Genomic DNA, 15,000 nt, shown 5'->3' with positions numbered 1-15,000 from the left:
CCAGAGTAGAGGCTCAAGGTACCAAGCTGACTGTCAAACGTAAGTCACGTGGTATTTTACCTACCACCCTTCTGACTCTTCTCTCAATGGAACACTTACTTGTTATTTTTTTATTAGTTCATAATCTCTACTTTGATATATCTACTTCATTATCTCTACTTCATAATCTCTACATCATTATCTCCACTTTATTATCTATACTTTAATATCTACATCATTATCGCTACTTTATTATCTCTACCTCATTATCTCTACTTTAATATATCTACTTCATTATCTCCACCTCATTATCTCTACTTTAATATCTCTACTTCATTATCTCCACCTCATTATCTCTACTTTAATATCTCTACTTCATTATCTCCACCTCATTATAACTACATTATCACTACTTCATTACCTCTACTTCGTTGTCTCTACTTCAATATCTCTACTACATTATCTCTACGCCAATATCCTTACTTCGTTATCTCTACTTCATTATCAATACTTCGTTATCAATACTTTATTATTTCTACTTAATTATCTCTACTTCATTATCTCTACTTTATTACCTCTACTTCATTATATCTACTTCATTATATCTACTTCATTATCTCTACGTCATTATATCTACTTCATTATCTCTACTTCATTACCTCTACGTCACTATATCTACTTCATTATATCTACTTCATTATCTCTACGTCATTATATCTACTTCATTATATCTACTTCATTATATCTACCTCATTACCTCTACGTCACTATATCTACTTCATTATCTCTACGTCAATATCCCTTCTTCATTATCCCCACTTCATTATCTGTACTTCGTTGCCTCTACTTCATTATCAATACTTCATTATCTCTACTTCATTAGCTCTACTTCATTATCAATACTTCACTATCTCTGCTTCATTATCTCTACTTCATTATCCCTACTTGATTGTCTCTACATTTAATACAGGCTGAACTTTATTGTGATACTGTACGTAGCTAAGAGAAGGTAAAAGTGTAATAACAAGGCTTTCACAACTTTATGCCTAGTTTTTACAACACTTCCTCTTTCTCCTCAGCCTCTGACGACCCCTCCCCACGGAGGATAGTATACCCCATCACCCCTACTACTCTATCAGTGGAACATTCCAGCATGCTGGTGTTGGAGTGTGTGGTGTCGGGCAGTCCGTCGCCCGCTGCCCAGTGGCTGAAGAATGGGCAGGAGGTGGCACTACCAGCCGTGACAGCAGGGAACAGCAGGAGACACAACAACCTGGTCCTACTGAACCTGAAGAGGAGTGATGGAGGGAACTACCTGTGTTCTGTTACCACGGAGACAGGGAGGAACCTACTCAGCGTCAACTATACTGTGAATGTGCTCGGTGAGTTACTAACAGGCCACTTCTGTAGTCAGGTGTCTCATGGGAAACAGATCTTCTGACCTCAATGGGACTTCCTGGTTAAAGAAAGGTTAGATGAATTACTCTAATGGTAGATTTTTATCTAACTAGTTGAGAGTCCTGACTTCCTCCCCTCTCTTCCCCAGAGGAGGCATCTGTCCTGAGGAGTCTGTCTGACCAGACTGTCTCACCTGGAGACGCCGCTCGCTTCACCTGCGTTGCCAAGGGAAACCCCACCCCCAATGTCACCTGGCTCTTCAACTCTGCCCCCATCGCCCCCTCGCCCCGCCTCCAAATTTCAGGCTCCTCCCTCTGCATCAAAGGGGTGACATCACAGGACGTCGGTGTGTACCAGTGCCTGGTGGACAACGTGATTGGCTCAGCCCAGTCAGCTGGCAGGCTCACCCTCCAATCAGGTACAGTGTACTCTCCTAAAGTAGTGGGGTATCAGGAAGTGATTGTATGAGAACATGGGCTGTTTTCCCTGCTGGTTTAGGGAGTAGGTTGAAGTAGTAGCTCTCCATCTTCCCCACATCTCTCGCCTCCTGTTTTTGCATCAGAGCTACCTTTATGCTGGCCACCAGGGATAAACTCAGGGACAGAGGAATGGAAAGAGTAGCCTTGGATGGCTCTGAGCGTGTGTGTGTGTGTGTGTGTATTTGGTTTTATTATCCTTATGGGGATCAGAAGTCCTCACAAGGATAGTAAAATGAGGAAAATTCATTTAGCCAGTCCCCACAAGAAAAAAGGCTATTTTAGGATTAGGGGTTAGGTTTAGGGTTAAGGTTTGGGTTAAGGTTAGGGTTAGGTTTGGGTTAAGGTTAGGGTTAGGTTTACCCCCTAGAGTCGATCTCTAAATCTAATTAGCATATAACAAAAATCCCCAGAAAAATCAGTACATTTACACTAGACAGATATCTGTTATTTAATTGGATGCGTCTCCATCCACCACATCTGCCTGTGGATCACTTCCTCATCTGTCTGTGGATCAAATCAAATCAAATCAAATGTATTTATATAGCCCTTCGTACATCAGCTGATATCTCAAAGTGCTGTACAGAAACCCAGCCTAAAACCCCAAACAGCAAGCAATGCAGGTGTAGAAGCACGGTGGCTAGGAAAAAACTCCCTAGAAAGGCCAAAACCTAGGAAGAAACCTAGAGAGGAACCAGGCTATGTGGGGTGGCCAGTCCTCTTCTGGCTGTGGATCACTTCCTCATCTGCCTGTGGATCACTTCCTCATCTGCCTGTGGATCACTTCCTCATCTGCCTGTGGATCACTTCCTCATCTGCCTGTGGATCACTTCCTCTTCTGGCTGTGGATCACTTCCTCATCTACCTGTGGATCACTTCCTCATCTGCCTGTGGATCACTTCCTCATCTACCTGTGGATCACTTCCTCATCTGCCTGTGGATCACTTCCTCATCTGCCTGTGGATCACTTCCTCATCTGCCTGTGGATCACTTCCTCATCTGCCTGTGGATCACTTCCTCGTCTGAAGTCGGTTACAGCCGATCCGCCAACTTCTGACTATAGAGTCCAAACAGTCTGGGCTACACGCTGATATGACCCCTCTGTGGAAAGGTGAGAGACTCGGGTTCTTCTCTAGGACGCCCACAGGCCTCACAAGTATCGTCTGAAGGTCCCCCGGTACGAGTTGAAAATGAAATGGAAGTACAGTACCAGTCGAAAGTTTGGACACACCTTCTCATTCAAGGGTTTTTCTTCATTTTTACTATTTTCTACATTGTAGAATAACACTGAAGACATCAAAACTATGAAATAACACATATGGAATCATGTAGTAACCAAAAAAGTGTTAAACAAATCAAAATGTATTTTATATTCTTCAAAGTAGCCACCCTTTGCCTTGATGACAGCTTTGCACACTCTTGGCATTCTCTCAACCAGCTTCATCTGGAATGCTTTTCCAACAGTCTTGAAGGAGTTCCCACATATGCTGAGCACTTGTTGGCTGCTTTTCCTTTACTCTGCAGTCGGACTCATCTCAAACCATCTAATTTGGGTTGAAGTCGGTTGATTGTGGAGACCAGGTCATCTGATGCAGCACTCCATCACTCTCCTTCTTGGTCAAATAGCCCTTACACAACCAGGAGGTGTGTTTTGTGTCATTGTCCTGTTGAAAAATAAATGATAGTCCCACTAAGCCCAAACCAGATGGGATGGCGTATCGCTGCAGAATGCTGTGGTAGCCATGCTGGTTAAGTGTGCCTTGAATTCTAAATAAATCCCAGACAGTGTCACCAGCAAAGCACCCCCACACCATCACACCTCCTCCTCCATGCTTCACGGTGGGAACCACACATGTGGAGATCATCTGCTCACCTACTCTGCGTCTCACAAAGACACGGCGGTTGGAACCAAAAACATCAGACCAAGGGACAGATTTCCACTCGTGTTTTTTGGCCCAACCAAGTCTCTTCTTCTTATTGGTTTCTTTGCAGCAATTCAAACATGAAGGTCTGATTCAAGCCGTCTCCTCTGAACAGTTGATGTTGAGATGTGTATTTTGCTTGTACCCTGTGAAGCATTTATTTGGGCAGCAATCTGAGGCTGGTAACTCTCTGCAGCAGAGGTAACTCTGGGTCTTCATTTCCTGTGGGGCGGTCCTCAGGAGAGACAGCTAACTCTCATGAACTTATCCTCTGCAGCAGAGGTAACTCTGGGTCTTCATTTCCTGTGGCGGTCCTCATGAGAGCCAGTTTCATCATAACGCTTGATGGTTCTTGCGACTGAACTTGAAGAAACATTGAAAGTTCATGACATTTTCCAGGTTGACTGACCTTCATGTCTTAAAGTAATGATGGACTGTTGTTTCTCTTTGCTTATTTGAGCTGTTCATGCCATAAAACGGACTTGGTCTTTTACCAAATATGGCTATCTTCTGTATACCTAGACCAGACCAGAGCAGAGAGATAGTGTGGTAGTGGTCTGAGCTGAGACCAGACCAGAGCAGAGAGATAGTGAGGTAGTGGTCTAAGCTGAGACCAGAGCAGAGAGATAGTGTGGTAGTGGTCTGAGCTGAGACCAGAGCAGAGAGATAGTGTGGTAGTGGTCTGAGCTGAGACCAGACCAGAGCAGAGAGATAGTGTGGTAGTGGTCTGAGCTGAGACCAGACCAGAGCAGAGAGATAGTGTGGTAGTGGTCTGAGCTGAGACTAGAGCAGAGAGATAGTGTGGTAGTGGTCTGAGCTGAGACCAGAGCAGAGAGATAGTGTGATAGTGGTCTGAGCTGAGACCAGACCAGAGCAGAGAGATAGTGTGGTAGTGGTCTGAGCTGAGACCAGATCAGAGAGATAGTGTGGTAGTGGTCTGAGCTGAGACCAGAGCAGAGAGATAGTGTGGTAGTGGTCTGAGCTAAGACCAGACCAGAGCAGAGCAGAGAGATAGTGTGGTAGTGGTCTGAGCTGAGACCAGACCAGAGCAGAGCAGAGAGATAGTGTGGTAGTGGTCTGAGCTGAGACCAGAGCAGAGAGATAGTGTGATAGTGGTCTGAGCTGAGACCAGACCAGAGCAGAGAGATAGTGTGGTAGTGGTCTGAGCTGAGACCAGAGCAGAGAGATAGTGTGATAGTGGTCTGAGCTGAGACCAGAGCAGAGAAATAGTGTGGTAGTGGTCTGAGCTGAGACCAGACCAGAGCAGAGAGATAGTGTGATAGTGGTCTGAGCTGAGACCAGACCAGAGCAGAGAGATAGTGTGATAGTGGTCTGAGCTGAGACCAGACCAGAGCTGAGAGATAGTGTGGTAGTGGTCTGAGCTGGGACCAGAGCTGAGCAGAGAGATAGTGTGGTAGTGGTCTGAGCTGAGACCAGACCAGAGCAGAGCAGAGAGATAGTGTGGTAGTGGTCTGAGCTGAGACCAGAGCAGAGAGATAGTGTGGTAGTGGTCTGAGCTGAGACCAGACCAGAGCTGAGAGATAGTGTGGTAGTGGTCTGAGCTGAGACCAGAGCAGAGAGATAGTGTGGTAGTGGTCTGAGCTGAGACCAGACCAGAGCAGAGAGATAGTGTGGTAGTGGTCTGAGCTGAGACCAGACTAGAGCAGAGAGATAGTGTGGTAGTGGTCTGAGCTGAGACCAGACTAGAGCAGAGAGATAGTGTGGTAGTGGTCTGAGCTGAGACTAGAGCTCCCTTCATTCTGTTCTCTCCTGCCTCCTCCAACTCTCAGTGCAGAAAGAGAGATTTATTCCGCTATGATGTGCAGCAACACTGGTGTGTTTACAGTGAGAACTAGATGTGAGTTAGATAAACTGAGTATTAAAACATGGTCCCGGCAGATCTTTGGCTCCGTGGGTTACCAGGTACCAGGCACCAGAGGTTGTTATCAGATCATCCATGCTGCCTGTTCAACTAAATGATATTGTTGTATATATATATATAAACTGTTTACTGTCGGCTGTCTTTAAAGGAGTACACTGTCAGTTGTGTTCGTGTCTCTGTTCTGTTTATGTTTAGTTGGCCAGCGTTGAGCTCCTGCTAAGAAAGTTCCGGTCACAGTTCAACCCGTTCTGGTCTACGAGCTTTATAAATACATTTGATTGATTGATTTATTAATTGATTGATGTATATTTGTGTTGCTAGGTTCCAGTTGCCTCCCCACCATCCCACATCCAATCCCAAACAACCAGTCATAGTCTTTTTGGGGCTCTAAGCGAAATTGTTTTCTGCTGAAATGGATCTTCTAGAATGGCCTCTAGTTATCTGGCCCTCATACCATCATGGCCACCTACTCTAGTTATCTGGCTCTCATACCATCATGGCAACATACTCCAGTTATCTGGCCCTCATACCATCATGGCCACCTACTCTAGTTATCTGGCCCTCATACCATCATGGCCACCTACTCTAGTTATCTGGCTCTCATACCATCATGGCAACCTACTCCAGTTATCTGGCCCTCATACCATCATGGCCACCTACCCTAGTTATCTGGCTCTCATACCATCATGGCAACCTACTCCAGTTATCTGGCCCTCATACCATCATGGCCACCTACTCTAGTTATCTGGCCCTCATACCATCATGGCCACCTACTCTAGTTATCTGGCCCTCATACCATCATGGCCACCTACTCTAGTTATCTGGCCCTCATACCATCATGGCCACCTACTCCAGTTATCTGGCCCTCATACCATCATGGCCAACTACTCTAGTTATCTGGCCCTCATACCATCATGGCCACCTACTCCAGTTATCTGGCCCTCATACCATCATGGCCACCTACTCTAGTTATCTGGCCCTCATACCATCATGGCCACCTACTCCAGTTATCTGGCCCTCATACCATCATGGCCACCTACTCTAGTTATCTGGCCCTCATACCATCATGGCCACCTACTCCAGTTATCTGGCCCTCATACCATCATGGCCACCTACTCCAGTTATCTGGCCCTCATACCATCATGGCCACCTACTCCAGTTATCTGGCCCTCATACCATCATGGCCACCTACTCTAGTTATCTGGCTCTCATACCATCATGGCCACCTACTCTAGTTATCTGGCCCTCATACCATCATGGCCACCTACTCTAGTTATCTGGCCCTCATACCATCATGGCCACCTACTCTAGTTATCTGGCCCTCATACCATCATGGCCACCTACTCCAGTTATCTGGCCCTCATACCATCATGGCCACCTTCTCTAGTTATCTGGCCTCATACCATCATGGCCACCTACTCCAGTTATCTGGCCCTCATACCATCATGGCCACCTACTCTAGTTATCTGGCCCTCATACCATCATGGCCACCTACTCTAGTTATCTGGCCCTCATACCATCATGGCTACCTACTCTAGTTATCTGGCCCTCATACCATCATGGCCACCTACTCTAGTTATCTGGCCCTCATACCATCATGGCCACCTACTCTAGTTATCTGGCCCTCATACCATCATGGCCACCTACTCTAGTTATCTGGCCATCATACCATCATGGCCAACTACTCTAGTTATCTGGCCTCATACCATCATGGCCACCTACTCTAGTTATCTGGCCCTCATACCATCATGGCCAACTACTCTAGTTATTTGGCCCTCATACCATCATGGCCAACTACTCTAGTTATCTGGCCCTCATACCATCATGGCCACCTACTCTAGTTATCTGGCTTCATACCATCATGGCCCCCTACTCCAGTTATCTGGCCCTCATACCGTCATGGCCACCTACTCCAGTTATCTGGCCTCATACCGTCATGGCCACCTACTCCAGTTATCTGGCCTCATACCATCATGGCCACCTACTCCGGTTATCTGGCCCTCATACCGTCATGGCCACCTACTCCAGTTATCTGGCCTCATACCATCATGGCCACCTACTCCAGTTATCTGGCCCTCATACCATCATGGCCACCTACTCTAGTTATCTGGCTCTCATACCATCATGGCAACCTACTCCAGTTATCTGGCCCTCATACCATCATGGCCACCTACTCTAGTTATCTGGCCCTCATACCATCATGGCCACCTACTCTAGTTATCTGGCCCTCATACCATCATGGCCACCTACTCTAGTTATCTGGCCCTCATACCATCATGGCCACCTACTCTAGTTATCTGGCCATCATACCATCATGGCCAACTACTCTAGTTATCTGGCCTCATACCATCATGGCCACCTACTCTAGTTATCTGGCCCTCATACCATCATGGCCAACTACTCTAGTTATTTGGCCCTCATACCATCATGGCCAACTACTCTAGTTATCTGGCCCTCATACCATCATGGCCACCTACTCTAGTTATCTGGCTTCATACCATCATGGCCCCCTACTCCAGTTATCTGGCCCTCATACCGTCATGGCCACCTACTCCAGTTATCTGGCCTCATACCGTCATGGCCACCTACTCCAGTTATCTGGCCTCATACCATCATGGCCACCTACTCCGGTTATCTGGCCCTCATACCGTCATGGCCACCTACTCCAGTTATCTGGCCTCATACCATCATGGCCACCTACTCCAGTTATCTGGCCCTCATACCATCATGGCCACCTACTCTAGTTATCTGGCTCTCATACCATCATGGCAACCTACTCCAGTTATCTGGCCCTCATACCATCATGGCCACCTACTCTAGTTATCTGGCCCTCATACCATCATGGCCACCTACTCTAGTTATCTGGCCCTCATACCATCATGGCCACCTACTCTAGTTATCTGGCCCTCATACCATCATGGCCACCTACTCCAGTTATCTGGCCCTCATACCATCATGGCCAACTACTCTAGTTATCTGGCCCTCATACCATCATGGCCACCTACTCCAGTTATCTGGCCCTCATACCATCATGGCCACCTACTCTAGTTATCTGGCCCTCATACCATCATGGCCACCTACTCCAGTTATCTGGCCCTCATACCATCATGGCCACCTACTCTAGTTATCTGGCCCTCATACCATCATGGCCACCTACTCCAGTTATCTGGCCCTCATACCATCATGGCCACCTACTCCAGTTATCTGGCCCTCATACCATCATGGCCACCTACTCCAGTTATCTGGCCCTCATACCATCATGGCCACCTACTCTAGTTATCTGGCTCTCATACCATCATGGCCACCTACTCTAGTTATCTGGCCCTCATACCATCATGGCCACCTACTCTAGTTATCTGGCCCTCATACCATCATGGCCACCTACTCTAGTTATCTGGCCCTCATACCATCATGGCCACCTACTCCAGTTATCTGGCCCTCATACCATCATGGCCACCTACTCTAGTTATCTGGCCTCATACCATCATGGCCACCTACTCCAGTTATCTGGCCCTCATACCATCATGGCCACCTACTCTAGTTATCTGGCCCTCATACCATCATGGCCACCTACTCTAGTTATCTGGCCCTCATACCATCATGGCTACCTACTCTAGTTATCTGGCCCTCATACCATCATGGCCACCTACTCTAGTTATCTGGCCCTCATACCATCATGGCCACCTACTCTAGTTATCTGGCCCTCATACCATCATGGCCACCTACTCTAGTTATCTGGCCATCATACCATCATGGCCAACTACTCTAGTTATCTGGCCTCATACCATCATGGCCACCTACTCTAGTTATCTGGCCCTCATACCATCATGGCCAACTACTCTAGTTATTTGGCCCTCATACCATCATGGCCAACTACTCTAGTTATCTGGCCCTCATACCATCATGGCCACCTACTCTAGTTATCTGGCTTCATACCATCATGGCCCCCTACTCCAGTTATCTGGCCCTCATACCGTCATGGCCACCTACTCCAGTTATCTGGCCTCATACCGTCATGGCCACCTACTCCAGTTATCTGGCCTCATACCATCATGGCCACCTACTCCGGTTATCTGGCCCTCATACCGTCATGGCCACCTACTCCAGTTATCTGGCCTCATACCATCATGGCCACCTACTCCAGTTATCTGGCCCTCATACCATCATGGCCACCTACTCTAGTTATCTGGCTCTCATACCATCATGGCAACCTACTCCAGTTATCTGGCCCTCATACCATCATGGCCACCTACTCTAGTTATCTGGCCCTCATACCATCATGGCCACCTACTCTAGTTATCTGGCCCTCATACCATCATGGCCACCTACTCTAGTTATCTGGCCCTCATACCATCATGGCCACCTACTCCAGTTATCTGGCCCTCATACCATCATGGCCAACTACTCTAGTTATCTGGCCCTCATACCATCATGGCCACCTACTCCAGTTATCTGGCCCTCATACCATCATGGCCACCTACTCTAGTTATCTGGCCCTCATACCATCATGGCCACCTACTCCAGTTATCTGGCCCTCATACCATCATGGCCACCTACTCTAGTTATCTGGCCCTCATACCATCATGGCCACCTACTCCAGTTATCTGGCCCTCATACCATCATGGCCACCTACTCCAGTTATCTGGCCCTCATACCATCATGGCCACCTACTCCAGTTATCTGGCCCTCATACCATCATGGCCACCTACTCTAGTTATCTGGCTCTCATACCATCATGGCCACCTACTCTAGTTATCTGGCCCTCATACCATCATGGCCACCTACTCTAGTTATCTGGCCCTCATACCATCATGGCCACCTACTCTAGTTATCTGGCCCTCATACCATCATGGCCACCTACTCCAGTTATCTGGCCCTCATACCATCATGGCCACCTACTCTAGTTATCTGGCCTCATACCATCATGGCCACCTACTCCAGTTATCTGGCCCTCATACCATCATGGCCACCTACTCTAGTTATCTGGCCCTCATACCATCATGGCCACCTACTCTAGTTATCTGGCCCTCATACCATCATGGCTACCTACTCTAGTTATCTGGCCCTCATACCATCATGGCCACCTACTCTAGTTATCTGGCCCTCATACCATCATGGCCACCTACTCTAGTTATCTGGCCCTCATACCATCATGGCCACCTACTCTAGTTATCTGGCCATCATACCATCATGGCCAACTACTCTAGTTATCTGGCCTCATACCATCATGGCCACCTACTCTAGTTATCTGGCCCTCATACCATCATGGCCAACTACTCTAGTTATTTGGCCCTCATACCATCATGGCCAACTACTCTAGTTATCTGGCCCTCATACCATCATGGCCACCTACTCTAGTTATCTGGCTTCATACCATCATGGCCCCCTACTCCAGTTATCTGGCCCTCATACCGTCATGGCCACCTACTCCAGTTATCTGGCCTCATACCGTCATGGCCACCTACTCCAGTTATCTGGCCTCATACCATCATGGCCACCTACTCCGGTTATCTGGCCCTCATACCGTCATGGCCACCTACTCCAGTTATCTGGCCTCATACCATCATGGCCACCTACTCCAGTTATCTGGCCTCATACCATCATGGTCACCTAATCATCCCTAGCTTCCAATTGGCTCATTCATCCCCCCTCCTCTCTCCTGTAACTATTCCCCAGGTCATTGATGTAATTGAGAATGTGTTCTAAGTCAACTTACCTGGTAAATTACAGGTTAAAATAAAATATATAAATAAAGCTGGTGGACTGATCTGTGACTGTGATATATAGCTAATGGGGTGATCTGTGACTGTGATATATAGCTAATGGAGTGATCTGTGACTGTGATATATAGCTAATGGACTGATCTGTGATATGTAGCTAATGGACTGATCTGTGACTGTGATATGTAGCTAATGGAGTGATCTGTGACTGTGATATATAGCTAATGGAGTGATCTGTGACTGTGATATATAGCTAATGGACTGATCTGTGACTGTGATATATAGCTAATGGAGTGATCTGTGACTGTGATATGTAGCTAATGGAGTGATCTGTGACTGTGATATATAGCTAATGGAGTGATCTGTGACTGTGATATATAGCTAATGGAGTGATCTGTGACTGTGATATATAGCTAATGGAGTGATCTGTGACTGTGATATGTAGCTAATGGACTGATCTGTGACTGTGATATATAGCTAATGGAGTGATCTGTGACTGTGATATATAGCTAATGGAGTGATCTGTGACTGTGATATGTAGCTAATGGACTGATCTGTGACTGTGATATATAGCTAATGGAGTGATCTGTGACTGTGATATAGAGCTAATGGAGTGATCTGTGACTGTGATATAGAGCTAATGGACTGATCTGTGATATATAGCTAATGGAGTGATCTGTGACTGTGATATAGAGCTAATGGACTGATCTGTGACTGTGATATGTAGCTAATGGAGTGATCTGTGACTGTGATATAGAGCTAATGGACTGATCTGTGACTGTGATATGTAGCTAATGGAGTGATCTGTGACTGTGATATAGAGCTAATGGAGTGATCTGTGACTGTGATATATAGCTAATGGACTGATCTGTGACTGTGATATAGAGCTAATGGAGTGATCTGTGACTGTGATATATAGCTAATGGACTGATCTGTGACTGTGATATGTAGCTAATGGAGTGATCTGTGACTGTGATATATAGCTAATGGAGTGATCTGTGACTGTGATATGTAGCTAATGGAGTGATCTGTGACTGTGATATATAGCTAATGGAGTGATCTGTGACTGTGATATAGAGCTAATGGAGTGATCTGTGACTGTGATATGTAGCTAATGGAGTGATCTGTGACTGTGATATATAGCTAATGGAGTGATCTGTGACTGTGATATATAGCTAATGGAGTGATCTGTGACTGTGATATAGAGCTAATGGACTGATCTGTGATATATAGCTAATGGACTGATCTGTGATATATAGCTAATGGAGTGATCTGTGATATATAGCTAATGGAGTGATCTGTGACTGTGATATGTAGCTAATGGAGTGATCTGTGACTGTGATATGTAGCTAATGGAGTGATCTGTGACTGTGATATATAGCTAATGGAGTGATCTGTGACTGTGATATATAGCTAATGGACTGATCTGTGATATATAGCTAATGGAGTGATCTGTGACTGTGATATATAGCTAATGGAGTGATCTGTGACTGTGATATGTAGCTAATGGAGTGATCTGTGACTGTGATATATAGCTAATGGAGTGATCTGTGACTGTGATATGTAGCTAATGGAGTGATCTGTGACTGTGATATGTAGCTAATGGAGTGATCTGTGACTGTGATATATAGCTAATGGAGTGATCTGTGACTGTGATATATAGCTAATGGACTGATCTGTGATATATAGCTAATGGAGTGATCTGTGACTGTGATATATAGCTAATGGAGTGATCTGTGACTGTGATATAGAGCTAATGGAGTGATCTGTGATATATAGCTAATGGACTGATCTGTGATATAGAGCTAATGGACTGATTTGTGACTGTGATATAGAGCTAATGGAGTGATCTGTGACTGTGATATATAGCTAATGGAGTGATCTGTGACTGTGATATGGAGCTAATGGACTGATCTGTGACTGTGATATAGAGCTAATGGAGTGATCTGTGACTGTGATATATAGCTAATGGAGTGATCTGTGATATATAGCTAATGGAGTGATCTGTGACTGTGATATATAGCTAATGGACTGATCTGTGACTGTGATATGTAGCTAATGGAGTGATCTGTGACTGTGATATATAGCTAATGGACTGATCTGTGACTGTGATATGTAGCTTATGGACTGATCTGTGACTGTGATATATAGCTAATGGAGTGATCTGTGACTGTGATATATAGCTAATGGAGTGATCTGTGACTGTGATATATAGCTAATGGAGTGATCTGTGACTGTGATATATAGCTAATGGACCAATCTGTGACTGTGATATGTAGCTAATGGAGTGATCTGTGACTGTGATATATAGCTAATGGACTGATCTGTGACTGTGATATGTAGGCTGTGGAGAATCTATCTTTGACCTAATACCCCTAGCCCCTAACTCTGTATCTGCATAGTAGGGAAGGGTAGAGACTGAGCAGGGTAGGAACAGAGCAGGGTAGGGTAGAGAGCAGGGTAGGGATCAGAGCAGGGTAGGGACAGAGCAGGGTAGGGGGCAGAGCAGGGTAGGGACAGAGCAGGGTAGGGAACAGAGCAGGGTAGGGGCCAGAGCAGGGTAGAGCCTGAGCAGGGTAGGGGTCAGAGCAGGGTAGGGACAGAGCAGGGTAGAGACAGAGCAGGGTAGGGGACAGAGCAGGGTAGGGCCAGAGCAGGGTAGGGACAGAGCAGGGTAGGGAACAGAGTAGGGTAGGGTCAGAGCAGGGTAGAGACTGAGCAGGGTAGGGGCCAGAGCAGGGTAGTGACAGAGCAGGGTAGGGGACAGAGCAGGGTAGAGACTGAGCAGGGTAGGGACAGAGCAGGGTAGGGAACAGAGCAGGGTAGAGACTGAGCAGGGTAGGGGACAGAGCATGGTAGGGACTGGGCAGGGTAGAGGACAGAGCAGGGTGGAGACTGAGCAGGGTAGGGGCCAGAGCAGGGTAGGGAACAGAGCAGGGTAGAGACTGAGCAGGGTAGGGGACAGAGCAGGGTAGGGACTGAGCAGGGTAGGGTCAGAGCAGGGTAGGGGACAGAGCAGGGTAGGGGACAGAGCAGGGTAGGAACAGAGCAGGGTAGGAACAGAGCAGGGTAGGGGGCAGAGCAGGGTAGGGCCAGAGCAGGGTAGGAAACAGAGCAGGGTAGGAACAGAGCAGGGTAGGAATAGAGCAGGGTAGGAAACAGAGCAAGGTAGGGAACAGAGCAGAGCAGGGTAGGGAACAGAGCAGGGTAGGGAACAGAACAGGGTAGGGAACAGAACAGGGTAGGGAACAGAACAGGGTAGGGATCAGAGCAGGGTAGGGAACAGAACAGGGTAGGGAACAGAGCAGGGTAGGGACAGAGCAGGGTAGGGGCCAGAGCAGGGTAGGGGCCAGAGCAGGGTAGAGCCTGAGCAGGGTAGGGGTCAGAGCAGGGTAGGGACAGAGCAGGGTAGGGTCAGAGCAGGGTAGGAAACAGAGCAGGGTAGGAACAGAGCAGGGTAGGAACAGAGCAGGGTAGGGGACAGAGCAGGGTACGGCCAGAGCAGGGTAGGAAACAGAGCAGGGTAGAAACAGAGCAGGGTAGGAACAGAGCAGGGTAGGGGTTAGAGCAGGGTAGGGGAGAGAGCAGGGTAGGGCCAGAGCAGGGTAGGAACCAGAGCAGGG

The 15,000-nt window shown here is 47.1% G+C and overlaps 1 protein-coding gene across 1 annotated transcript in view; it reads left to right on the top strand.

Annotated features, from left to right (window-relative positions):
- The window catches only part of cdon (cell adhesion associated, oncogene regulated), a 195,967-nt gene that overhangs the window by 104,537 nt on the left and 76,430 nt on the right, over positions 1 to 15,000 (top strand). Inside the window, 3 exon segments of the mRNA XM_065000648.1 lie at positions 1 to 39; positions 1,059 to 1,361; positions 1,526 to 1,795. The exon segment at positions 1 to 39 is cut by the window's left edge and continues 105 nt beyond it. Coding sequence (XP_064856720.1) covers positions 1 to 39; positions 1,059 to 1,361; positions 1,526 to 1,795 — 612 coding nt within the window.

This window comes from Oncorhynchus nerka, linkage group LG14 (assembly GCF_034236695.1).
Source record: "Oncorhynchus nerka isolate Pitt River linkage group LG14, Oner_Uvic_2.0, whole genome shotgun sequence".
Lineage (NCBI taxonomy): Eukaryota > Metazoa > Chordata > Actinopteri > Salmoniformes > Salmonidae > Oncorhynchus > Oncorhynchus nerka.
The sequence above is the reverse complement of the archived record's forward strand: the minus strand, read 5'-3'. Positions and strand labels throughout refer to the sequence as shown.